The 13,655-nt window shown below is 38.9% G+C and overlaps 1 protein-coding gene across 4 annotated transcripts in view; it reads left to right on the top strand.

The window, feature by feature from the left end:
• RELN (reelin) overlaps positions 1-13,655 on the top strand; it is a 285,956-nt gene that overhangs the window by 132,866 nt on the left and 139,435 nt on the right. For all 4 annotated transcript variants that reach the window (XM_068669848.1, XM_068669849.1, XM_068669846.1 and 1 more), the window contains 2 exons: positions 1,333-1,429; positions 6,831-6,882. In XM_068669848.1, coding sequence (XP_068525949.1) covers positions 1,333-1,429; positions 6,831-6,882 — 149 coding nt within the window. The remainder of the gene's footprint in view (positions 1-1,332; positions 1,430-6,830; positions 6,883-13,655) is intronic.

Raw genomic sequence — 13,655 nt, forward strand, 5'->3', positions numbered from 1 at the left:
TTCAGTCCTTGAGGGAGAGGGCCCTTCCTCTGCTCCTCAGTCAGGCTGCGTGTAAAGTCCTTCATATTAAATTCAGCAACAATTACCAGCCTTTCTGAGATTTTCTGCATACTTCTTCCCCTAAAAGGTGAAAAGTCTCACATCCCTCTGTTACTAGGAATAGGGGATATGACAATTATGAATAGAAAGCAGCAGCAAGAAACGTGTTAGAGCAACTGGGCTGTAGGGGCTGCTTGGTATGCACTTTCAGGGTAGGGTTGCAGCATGCAAGTGAGCAGAGACCGCCTCCTCTGTAGGGGCCAGTGTCCTCTAGGAAGATGGGTCTCACTTGGATGGCAGAGGTCAAACTGTGCAAGTACTGCCTGCCACAGTTTCACTTCTCCACTCAGTTCCCACCTCCAGCCTGCCCTTTGGAATAGATAACCCTGCAGCCAGAAAGGGGCAAGGCTTACAAATTTTCTGCAATGCCTGTTCCTGTTCCTCTTGGGAAGAAGTGTGATGTTCTTGTTTGGAGGAACTCAATGAGGTGCCCAAAGGCTGAGTTCTGTGCTGGGTCTACCAGCCCCCATCCATGGTGCAATAGGGGACTGAAGGCATACTAACCCTGTGTTATGTGGAGCTTCATGTTTTTTCTCTCCAAACCTGAGCTGCTTACTCTGTTCATTTTCATGAATGAGGTTTCTGCCACTGCTGATGGAGCCAAGGTTATCAAGAAGTGATGCAGGAGAACTGGAGGAGATGACACAGATGATGTCAGACCCCGACACTAATGGTTCAGGCACACATGTTTCAAGGAGCTTTGTAACATTTCTGTAACACCTGGAACATTTCTGAATTCCTTCCTTCCCCATGATCTTAGGTGGTGTCATAAAATCACTCATCCCCACTGTTTTGTGCCCCCAGGCTGATCCCACTTTCCTTGAGCTATCCTGTTCAAGACATGGTAATTCTGCAGTAGTAGGCTTGCACCTAGTATAGCAAACATGCAGTAAGGATTTTGGAAGAACAGTAATTTTGGGATAAATTATATATGTAAAAGCTCTGCCTGGCTTCCTGTTGTGTGACATTTTGCAGCCGATAAGAGACGCTCCCTTTTTTTGGGGGGAAGGGGAGGGGGAGTGGGGAGGTAACAGCGTGCAGAGAGCAAATACCTACCCACAAGGTCCTTTCTTGAGAGGCAGCTCTAGCACATTGTACGTGCCAATGCTCAACCTTTACGTTCAGTTTGAGCACCAAACTGTAACACTCTTATTTTACAGTCTTTAAACTTGATGCAGTCTCCAACGTGAGGTTTCTAATTTCCATTTCGAACGTGTTCTGTTCTTCCTGCAGGTCTGAATGCAGAAACTGTGAGGTTGGAGAGCAGTGTGGTGTGATTATGCACGGCAGCGCTGTCACTTTCTGTGAGCCATATGGTCCCCGAGAGCTGGTGAGTGCTTTGCAAGTTTGGTGTTCAGTAGACAGGCTCTTAAGCAAAGTGATAATGCCATGGAAGAGCACCCCAGGAACACCCCAATGTTTCAAAAACTAGATAATAACCAACATTTGTTGCAATCCTTTGCAAAGAAAAAACTCTTGATCTGGTGTATACCTAGGTTATTTAAAATATCTGTCAAAGGCAGAAAAGGCAAGGAAATAGAACTATGTTTTCAAACTGGCATAATTGTCTTTATTTCAGACAATGAAATGTCTTTATTTCAGATAATTCAATTTCAAAGGTTCATTTTTCTTCTCTTATTTTATTAGCTGAGTCCTTTTTCTCTTTTTTTCTTGTTGCTGTTGACAATTGTTAATTTGGTTGTAAAACATCACTTGTGAATAATGCATCTTACAGACTTAAATGCAGCCTGGAGCAAGCACCTGCCAGTCTCGGGAAAGTGTATGTAACAAATTGAGTCACGATGAAGGTGACAGAATTAATTTCATTGGGGTGTAGTTTGGTCATAAAATTGCTGTAAGAAACGACATGGTGCAATTTGCATTAACTTGGGATCATCTGGGTGGGGGAAATGAATTGAAAGATATATAACCAATGCCCACATGCTGCAGCTGACGCTGGCAGATAGCTACAATGATGTACATAAATGGGAGTTTTGGAAAGAACTGAAAAATTACAAGACCAGCTCAAAGCCTGTGTAATTCAAAATTAATTTTCATGTTTTCAACTGTATTCTGAATGGAGGGAGATGCTGATGAGAGCTATTTGAAGAGGGTACATGGAAGAGGGCCATAAAACCGAAGTGGATTTGGCCAGCAATCTTCTCATCATTTGAGACACTGACAATTCTTTTAACAGGGTTAATTTTACATCTTTAGCTGAGATCAAAATTGCACAAATGCAATGTAGATATTGCTGGTAGGGTTACTGAAAGTCATAAACAGCTTTAAAAGTAATTCATAGGTTTTATGGATAAAGAAGAATTTCAGTCATTTCCCTCACAGCCAGCTCCAGCAGGGGAATCCTGACAGTGATGCTAAATTGCCTCTCTGTTACTCTGAATGCTATCCGAATGTGCTGTGCTTCATTAACTACCTTGAGAAGAGATGCATTGTTATATGTCCTGTGCAAAAATGAAGTCACACCACTGGGACACTTTTCCCACATATTTTTAGCTCATTTTTAGTTGTGGTCTTGAGCATATGTAACACTCCTATTTACCAAGGTTCCCAAGTATGAGGGGTTTAAAATGTTGTTAATTAGTTGTCTTCTTCCTGCTGACATATAATTTAGCCTACCCCTATTAATCACAAATTGGCTTCAAAATCCAGTATTGGACTCTACTTTCATTGCCACATGATAAAATAGCACTATCACAGCATCAGGAATTTGGAAAAAAATGTATTATGATGCCTAAGTGGCATGATTAAGTAATCAGTTGCAAAAATCACCATGCTTATAAACAGCCAGCAGCCTAATAAAGAAAGTGTTTATAAATATTATGGCAGTGTTGCAGAAAAAATCAAATTCTTATGAAGGAACATGTGAGGGATTTACCATTTTGGGTGAGCACAGGACAGTGTTCATGCCACAGATTTGACCTAGTTTTATTTTTGGTTATGGACAAAGGTTTTAATTCCAATTTTCTTTGAGCCAACTTGATCCTGATTTGTAGCCATCTTTCATCAATTACACAATGTATCTCTTCCTATCACAACTTCTAAAACCTGTTTCACTTTTCCAGCCTTCATGCATTTTTTAGTCCCACTCTTGAGATGACTCTTGAAATCTCTGTTCCTGTTCATGGCTCCTATTACCACATTATTGCTTGAAATACTAAGTGGAGTTTGAATTTGTCAAACGTATGATATCAACCACTGTGACAGCTACCGGTTTACTTCCTTGACCTCCCTCTCCTCTCCTGGCTCCCTGTAGCTGTCTGTTTCTGCAGGCAGAGGTTGTTTAATACCAACTGTCCCTGTCTGTTAGTGAGAATTTACCATTGGCAAAACCCTGGAATGATGCATAGCATCAGAGATGTTGCAGAGGGAAATAGCTGCTAAAGACTCCCTGCTAGCCCAGAACTTCGCAAAAAGTTTTTTATTAAATATGTTTCGTTTCTTTGTTTGTTTGTTTTTCTAAAACATTACTGGAATGACTGACAACATAGTCTCTTTTAATTCCTCCTGAATGTCTCTTCTGTGATAACTGATACATTTAATTTCTTGGTGATATGAGCCACGGAACATTGATAAAGGGTTTCATTTTGAAATTAGAACTTGCACAACATAATTAATTGAATGTAAGCTAATATAATAGGTACTCATAATTCAAGTCAGAAAGCACTTTATTACTTGGCATGATAAATGTGTTACCTAATGTTGAATCGATCCTGACAGAATGGACATAAATAGGGACATGACTACAATTTTAAAGGTGTTAATATAAATGCAACTCTGCAGTTTCTGTTATAAGACTAGAATTACATTTTAGGAGTATTACCTTTTAGGAAAATTTTTTTTCCCAGGAGAGAAAAAAAAAAAGTATTTTCAGTAAACTTTATGTACAGATAATGGGAAATTTTCAGATGGTTGTGAAAGTTGCTGTTTGTGATGCTTGTGATTATTGGGAATCTGTCCCACTGAGTCTGTCTTCATTCACAGATCATTAATAGCTGTGATAAATTTCTTAAATTTCTATGCATCCTCATAACGCACCTGCAGTCACTTATATCAGTCAATCTTCAGTGCATTTCAATGAAGATCCCATTCATTAACATTTATAAGAAGTTTCCTTCTGTATTTAGTATGTATGCAGAAAACAAACAAAACACACCAAAAATTCATTCCAAAGCAAACAATTTCCTGGACACCTTTTTTCCCTAGGGTAGAGGGAGGAAAACAGATCAGTCTGATGATCTTTCTGGTTCCGTGGAAAGCTGCTCAGAAAACACAGCTGTGCCCCACACTCACCCGCACCCACTTGAGCATGTCTAGGACCAGGTCTCCTTCCATTATAATTTAACAAACACTTTGCTTTGGTGCACACCAGCGCTGGAAGATGTCCAGTCCCTTTTGTCCTGCACCATTGCCTGGAGGTAGAGATGACACCCATATAAGCACTGGTGGGCTACATGATGAATCATGCCAGAAATGAACATAGGTTAAAACTAACTTGCAAGGGAAAAAATAAATAAAATAACATGAAAAACAAACAAACAAACAAAAAAATTAGTTTAACAGAACTCAAATACTCAAGTTGATTTAAGTCGATTTAATGTGCTCCCACCCGAATGCTGATGTTAGCATGTTGAAGGGAATGGCAAAAGCTGTCCTATCATCTAGGAATTTGTTGACAATATACACTTGAAAATACATACACATTCTGAATGTATCTTTGCAAAGGCATTGAAATTTTTTTGAAAGTCTCTAAAGACAGAAAAGCCAAAACAGGTAACCACAAGATAGCATTTGTTCTGTGTCACTGAAGTCCCAAATAACAGTCAGAAAACATCTGCATTTAGAAATAGCTTTTGTTCAGTGTCATGCAGCAATGCACAGGGTAATAAGAGAGTTCAGACATAAGAGAGATTTCTCTCTCCAGTTTTCATGTTTATTTACATAGTAGATAATTAAAGAGAGCAGGACTACCTGATAATGGGGGAATCTGTGCTTTCACCTTGTGCTTCAGGGAAATTATGCAGAAAATGTATTGTTCGCCATTACAAAATATTGGTAAAATTACCTTTGTAATAGTGCCAGTTAATGGCTAGTTGAGTGAATGTAGGGTCTTCCAAGTCCTTGCATCTAATCTTTATGTGGGTGCAGAATTTTGTAGAAAATGACATATTGTTTCCATAAAATCCTTTTTTTTCTCTCTTTGCCACTATTATTGTTGTTCATATCTTCTTATTGGTTTCTTCTCCTTCGCTTATGCAAGCAAACAAGAAAAGCAATCAAGTCTTCCCCTTGGAGATGCTGCCATGCAGATAGACCCCCAGCTGATTTCTGGTGGCTGAAGCCTAGATCCTTGCTATCCACAGATCTTTCTCCTGGGGCTGAATTTGCTCAGAAGCCTGGCTTCTCTGTAGCCTTATCCATGATATGATACGGTGAATGGGTGTAGATCACAGGGCTTCCTGACAATGAGCACAGCTGATGGAGAGGTCCATCACTGCTCTCATGGGAAATGACATGAAGTCTTATATGGGGTCTGACATAGGTTGACAACTCTGAAGTCCTCAAATCTAGGCTGCAGTCATCACTAGCAACAAATAGTTGAATTTAATTAAGGTGTGTCACTATTCTTCTAATTAGATGACATTTTTAAGATTGTGTAAATTTCCTGTCTGACCAGTTCGAGTCTTTTTTCCTTTTCTTTTTTTGGTCTAGTGCTGCCATGGTCTTTTATTTTGTGTGATTTTCCATCTTCAGTCTAGCCTGTAACATCTGCTTATAGCGACAAGCTTTTGCAGAGTCTGTATATCTTTTCAGGGTCCTTTTCTAAAGGGAATGAACCAAACTTTGAGTCTCCTCTTTTTGGGGTGATCCTCTGACTTGCTGTTATGTAGCACTATTGTTAAGTCCAACTTTCAAAATGAATTGAAAATCTTTTTGAAATAATACAGGTGATATTATTTCCTTCACAAAATTCTAGTGCTCTTCATCTTATAACATTTTCAGTTCTAATATGAACTAAAATATGAAGGTATTGAAAGAGAGAAAAAGAAAAGCAACATGGAAGGGCAGTGTGCTGAATACAGAGTGAACTGCTCAGTGTTTTCTGCCTGCATGTAGGTCTTGGTTGCATATCAGCAGTGTGTGGATGCTACTACAAAATTGCATTGTATATATTATGCTGTATCATCAAGATTTTGTTTGCTTTACTGCTGAAGACAGATTCTGTTATCCCACTCTTAACATTTCATTTTGTTATTTTAGGTTTGCTTAACGTTATTTTCATTATTTATTTATGATCATTTTTGGTTCTTGTTCTGTGCTGGGAAAGGCAAGTGAAAACCATTCCGTATACACAGGTTTCTACTCAGCTGATAATAAACCACAAGGTTCATCTTTTAGGTCTCCTAAAAGACTGGTAAAGTGCCAGAATTCCACATAAATGTGCTCATTTTGCAGACATTAATACAGTGCAATGGAAAAAAGAAAAAAAAAAAAAAAGCCAGCTTTGACATATGATGAGATATCAATAATCAAAATGAAATATCAGCAACGTCCATAATCATTCAACCTGAAAGGGAAGGAAATTAATAGTTTCATGCACTGAAGGTCTAGGTATCCAGAGAGCTTCCATGCTTTCAAAGGAAAACAAGTGATGAATGTATTGTTTTGCTGACCTAACACAATCTCTCTGCTGTTTGCTTTTCTTCCTGTAGACCACCACTGGCCTTAACACAACTACTGCATCCGTTCTTCAGTTTTCCCTTGGTAAGTTTAGCTCACTCTTTCATCTGAGAAAATGCAAAAAATCATTGCTGCAATGGAAAATGACCCTCAGTTTCACGTTCACCATTCTGGCTAATGTGCCACATGACATGAGGGATTAAAGATAATAATAATAATTATTATTATTATTATAACAATAAACTTTTAAAAACTGAAAAACCGCAGCTCATTTATTCATCTCTTAATAATATATAGAGCTCCCAACATAAACTTTGAAAAGGAGCAATTTCAGTGGATACTCTGATGATGGGACGCATAGTCATGGGGTTATTTTTTTCAAGTCTATTTTATAACCTGATGGCTAACATTATAATGACTTGCTCTTTCTCTAACATGTGATTCCTGTTTCTAAAAACTGAACTAGCAATAGTGGATTTTTCTTCTTTAACATTTTCAACCCTTGTTGTCTTACAGGTTATGACTGTTATATAGGATAGTGCTGTTTTTAACACATCTGTTAACATAAACATAATAGGCAGTAGGACAGACCAAAATGAGAGCTATTTAGTTCATATTACCGAGGTGGTGGTATGCTGTATTACTTAGAATACCTGCTGTAAGTTATTGCAGATTTTCAGTGTGTAGTTGTACTTTAATGCAGAAGTTGTGTCTTGGGCTGAAGGCAGACAGGGAAAAAAACGTTAATTCCTCAACTTATATCTCAGTGTTCAAGATATGAAGGAAAAATGTTTTCATGATACAAATAGTTCAATAAAAAAGCATGGAAGAAAGATAGTCAGCTTCCTCTGTGGACCTCTGGATATGTATTTCTAAATTATATACCTATTTTTAAAAAAGTAATTCTCCAGAAGTATCAGCAGAGGTGTGATTAAAGTCTGGAAATATCAGTTGGAAATAAGAGCTATCAGGTACCTTGGCAAGCAAGTTAGTTTTTTTTAATAGATCTGAAATCAAAACCCTGGAAGGCTCAAAAATACATCAGTTACATTTGTTTCTGACTGAAGTTATTCATTTGACAATTTGTGGGCATCATTACTTTTCACCATGCAGCTGAGTGCAATGTTACTAGTGCTATGGGTTGGTATCTATGCTTTTATTTTCATCATTTTTATTAATGATAAATTAATTTTAAATTATTTTTAAATTAAAATTTTAATTTAAATTAAATTTAATAATTTAAAATTAATGATAAATTAATTTTTAAAAGTCAGCAAAATATTTTCATGCCTAAGCTGAATTAGTGCATAAAGACCCAGCACCTCTAGAGAAACAGCCTGGATGTACCTTGCAGCTTCATGCAGTTAGTGTAAAGGAGTAGCTCACTTGACCTGCTAGGACATGTTGCTTACCAGCAGAAACCCACGCAGCATTTATAAAGCCCCACTTTTCTGTCTCACCCTCCAACCTGAGGCTGTGCCCAAGGATGTGTGACTTTTGCTTTTCAGGAAAATTTGCAAAAAAATAATATTGATTATTTTTGCAGTGATTCCTAATGGTTAACATCAATGCAACTCACAAGTCAGTGAGTGAACATTTACTGCACCAGGTAGGCAGCCGGTGCCCACTGGAGATGACATGTGGAAGGGTGCAGCTCCCCAAAGTGTAAAATTAAACTTTAAATTTCACTAGTAGCCTTTGGTCCTATCGCCTGGGGAAGGTCAAAAATAAATAAATAAATAAACAAACAAACAAACAAACAAACAAATAAATAAATAAATAAAAGAACCATCTGAGCAAGAAACACCCTATATGACAGGACTATGTGGTAACAATACTCTAACCTGTACCAGTAGGAACAAGTAAAATCCCCCACTTAGTAAAGTAGGAGAGCAGTGTATGCACATCTGAGTAAATCAATTTTCAGCCTGAAGTTCAAAATGTATCACATTTCCCTGTGTGTCTATGTTAGGCTTGAAATATAGCACAGATTTGCCAGGGGACTGCTGCTGTGCTCAGCAGTACTTGGCTTTACAATCATAAATCTGAACGAGGCATTTGACAGTTTCCAGCTTATTCCCAAATGTCCAGTTTAATCATAACCCCATTTAGAGATTCATCCAGGAGAATTACCTTTTTTTTAAAGAATGCTCCACACTTTCTGTCTACCACTGAATAGCATAAGCTGCAATCTTTTGGGGTCACCTTTATATTAAATTTCTCACCTAGCTTTGGTCACATTAAAGTGCATATCCTTTGATTTCTCTCATCACTAATTATCAGATGAAATTTTGTATTTGCAGCTATATAAGCAGGTGAAGACTTGGAAATGAAGCAATAAAATTGGCCCTGATTTCATCATGAATCCCAGATCGTTTTAAACTGTATAGTTAGAAAGGATAAGACCCTAGTGAATTTTTCATTAGTTGATATTCTGTGTAGTTTTCTTAATGTGCCATGTATTTGGTAGTCTTGACCTTTGAAGGGCAACGGGGGTCAAAAGGAGCACAGAGCATGAAGGCTTAATTAGGATTAAAATGTAATTAGTAAGACTTATTCAGCACACAGGACAACGTTAAAGTGCAGTAGCCTTTCCAAGTGAGAGTTAACTTGTCTGCCATGCAGCATTCGTTCTGAGCCTGTTTGCATCAGTGGCATTGCCTGCTGGTCCAGGGCTGCGGTGATGCTTACATTCATGCACTGTCTGCCCAATTGTTCAGAAGATTTCAATTGTTTCATATATCTTAAATCATCCATGACTACATTTCTGCAAGACCAATCACTCATGTGAAAGACAAAGTCTAACCATTTCCTTAGCGCTCAATGAAATTGTTAAATGAGATATTTAAAGCATGAACTTTGGACTCTCTCAGGCCAGAACCACTGGTTCAACAGTTTGGGATTGCAGGATATTGCACAGAAGCCTCTGGTCTCAGCTGCCACACAATGTCAGCCTGATTCATTACCTGAAATATTCTCTATTTCTCACTGTAAAACTCAGACTTTTCCCTTTAGCCACATAGAATTGCGGAATACCCTGAGTTGGAAGGGACCCACAAGGATCATCGAGTCCAACTCCTGGCTCCACACAGGAACACCCAAAAATCAGACCCCGTGACTGAGAGCGTTGTCCAAATGCTCCTTGAACTCCAGCAGCTCGGTGCTGTGCCCACTGTCCTGGGGAGCCTGTCCCAGTGCCCGACCACCCTCTGGGTGCAGAACCTTTCCCTAACCCCCAGCCTGACCCTCCCCTGTCCCAGCTCCATGCCGTTCCCTCGGGTCCTGTCGCTGTCCCCAGAGAGCAGAGCTCAGCGCCTGCCCCTCCGCTCCCCTCGTGAGGGAGCTGCAGGCCGCCATGAGGCCTCCCCTCAGCCTGCTCTGCTCGGGGCTGAGCAAACCAAGGAACCTCAGCCACTCCTCTTATATCTTCCCCTCTAGACCCTCCATCATCTTTGTAGCCCTCCTTTGGACACTCTCTGATAGTTCTATGTACTCTTTATACTGTGGTGCCTAGAACTGCACACAGTACTCAAGGTAAGGCCATGCCAACACATGGTAGAGCGGGATAATCTCTTCCCTTGACTGACTAGTAATGCTGTGCTTCATGCACCCCAGGGTACAGTTGGCCCTTTTGGCTGCCAGGGCACACTGCTGGCTCATATTCAATTTGCCATTGACCAAAGCCCCCAGATCTCTTTTCACAGGGCTGCTCTCCAGTCTCTCATCCCTCAGTCTGTACAAACAACCAGGGCTCCCCCCTCCCAGGTGCACAATCTGGCACTTGCTCCTGTTAAACTTCATATTGTTGGTCATTGCCCAGCTCTCTAATTTGTCAAGATCTCTCTGCAAGACCTCTCTATCCCCAACAGAGTCAACAGCTCCTCCCAATTTAGTATCATCTGTAGACTTAGTGCAACTCTAGTCCTATATCCAAGTCATTTATGAAAACAACAAAGAGAACTGGCCCTAAAATGGTGTCATGGGGAACCCAAATAATGACTGGCTGCCAGTCTGGTGTAACCCCACTTACTATAATACATTGAGCAAGACCCATTAGCCAATTGTTCACACATCATACTATGTATTTATCTATCTGTATGCTTGACATTATCTATCTGTATGCTTGACAAGGATACTGTGAGTAACCATATCAAAAGCTTCTCCAGGGATGATATCAACTCTTCTTGGGATGAATATGCATTGTCATTCGCATAGGGCAGTATGATGGAAGGTGACCGACAGTGATGAGAGATTAATGACTGAGATAAACATGGGAAGAAAGAGAACAATGGAGTCCCACAAAAAGAGAAGAGGCTTTAGGGGATCAGTGCCAAGGTGTGAGGTGTGCAAGTGGAACTGCTCATGCGTTGTTCCTTGAGTGTCCTCTTCAAACATAAACTGCCATAGCTGTGGGGTACATAGGCTGTCTGTGTGGGTGTTCAGCACTCACAGGCTATTTCCAGTCCTTCTTCCTCCCCAGCACAGCTGAGTCTAACACAAAGCTGAAGCCAAAGGTGCTGTGGTGAGCACCAACACACAGACTATCCTTCTGGGCAGGCACTCCTCGGAGCTATGTGTATCTCAATGTGAAAACTGTTAATGCAAAATGTTAAATTACCTTGAAAAACTTTGTTTCATGGCACTTTCTTTATGCTTTAGTATCAATAGGTTATTTTTGGCTATTGAACAATTTTGGAAAATGGGAATAACTTGATCGGGAAAGCTCCTATTCTTCAGCTTTGTTCAGGAAAACTCTTGAACACTCCTCTGCAAGCAGGGTGAATTTGACACTGTCATGTACTGGATAAATGCAGTGTGTTTGTAAGGAGGGATGCTATTTTAAAATTCTTTTTTCTTCAACTTTTATGATATATCACAGAGATCCTTTGTCATTACTAGAGCACATTAATAAGTGTTTCCCCATTAAAAAAAAAAAAATAATAATAAAAATACATCTAAAAACCCTATTATTTTATATCAATAAAAAAAGTGATTGGGTTTTCTTTTAGTAAAAAATACCTTCTGGGATCAGATACATCTTCATATTTCAAACATTTGTCATTTCAGCTCAATTTTTTAAAGAACAAGCTAACAGTTGTGCAAACAAAGAGCTAGCCAAAGGTCAAAAATTTTTTTTGCTTTCTCTGGAGAAAAAGCTTGGGCTTGGAATACCTCTTCCACAAAAACACCTCTACCATCATGATAAAGAACTTTTAGGAAGGTTGGGTTCCCAAATCTAACAGATTCTACGTTGGGTCAATCATTAATCCTTACCTTTAGTCACCCTTAATAGTGCCTTACTAGGCAAATATGTGACTTGCATTATTTTCCTTTGATCCCATCATAAAACACCTTTCCCTAGCTGATTTTAGTTGAGTTATGGTCCTTTCGTATGTGCACTTTGGTTTAAAACAAAAGAGAATTTTAAATGAAATGCAAAATGTGCCAAGCCATATGGTACTAAATCAAAAAATAATCTGCATGAACCCCTAAGAATGAAACCTCTCAGCACCTCACTGTTACCATTTCTGTGCACTATTTTCTGATATAGAGAACAAAATAATTTTTTGACAAAAATTATTTGTATTCTTATTCATTGGGATCTTGTGATGGAATTACTATTTTTATATAAGCATCATTTATTTTTCCTACAATGGATTGCAGTGAAATTAAGAGACAGCTAATGTAAAACAGTATGTAAAATCTAGCTTAGAAATCATGTAATGCAAAGTAAAGTTATTAATGCAGTCTTCTGAAATGTCTTTCTGTTAGTTTAGTGGTGGCCATGCCAGAATTCCTGGCATGGAGAAAAGGATGTAGAGAAAGTCTGGGACAACTGCATGTTTGCTAGGACTTGCTGCTTTTTTTATGCCTCAGGTTTAAAATGGTGAGACCACAGCACACTTGAAAAAGTTGCAACCTGTATTCAATGTGACAAATGAAACATAGAACTATAGAGTCATTCAAGTTGGATCTTACAAGAAACTCAGGAAAATCCTTCATCCAGGAAAATTCTGCCTGCAAAATAATAAAAGCCTTTCTCTGAAGTTCTGTTAGGCACTGAGAGTACTACTGAGCTGGCAGAGAAGGCGCTGTTATCTGAGTATTATTTGCTGATAACATGAAATACTTGAAGATGAAGACTGCATGAGCAAAGGTGGTCTTTGGAGACAGGACGACAAACAGTCCTGACACTAGAATTTCCTTAGGTGTTTTTTCTGGATGACTCATGTGCTTAGTCCCTGCTATAGCCAGAAAAAAAAATAATAATAGTAATAATAATATATCTTGAACATGAAGCAAAATATGCATGTTACTCATAGAATAGGAAGATGGGACCTTACTCAAAGAGTAAGAATGATCCCTTTCACCTGCTGCTCCTGGGGTAGCTTCTTTCACATTATTCAGTCACTTCTCTGTCATTTGTTGCTATTGCTCCTTCCATTGTTCCAGCTTATTTTGTCTAAACATCCATCAGATGACCATGTTTATTGATGATTTACCTTACAATAGTTAATAGGAATAAAACCTACAGTGTTTAGTAGGGATAAAACAGACTTCTTATAATCACTACAATAACTGTAGCTTATCAATCTCTCTTTATATTTTTCTGACGGAACCCTAGTGCAAAGATATGCCTACCTATTATTTTCCATATGCTTAAAATATTGTAGAAGAAAGGTTGTTATTTGTGTTCAGGACTTTTTGGTGAGGATGGAACCCCAACTATTCAGGGCGCAGATTTTTCAGTGGTATCCTCATTCTCCCTGTTTTCTGTTTATTTATTTATTTCCCCAAAGGAAATAAAGTGTTAAGCTTTCTGCAGTCACATGCATAAATATTTCATTGACAACCTC

The sequence above is a fragment of the Anas acuta genome, chromosome 1 (genome assembly GCF_963932015.1).
Source record: "Anas acuta chromosome 1, bAnaAcu1.1, whole genome shotgun sequence".
Taxonomy (NCBI): domain Eukaryota; kingdom Metazoa; phylum Chordata; class Aves; order Anseriformes; family Anatidae; genus Anas; species Anas acuta.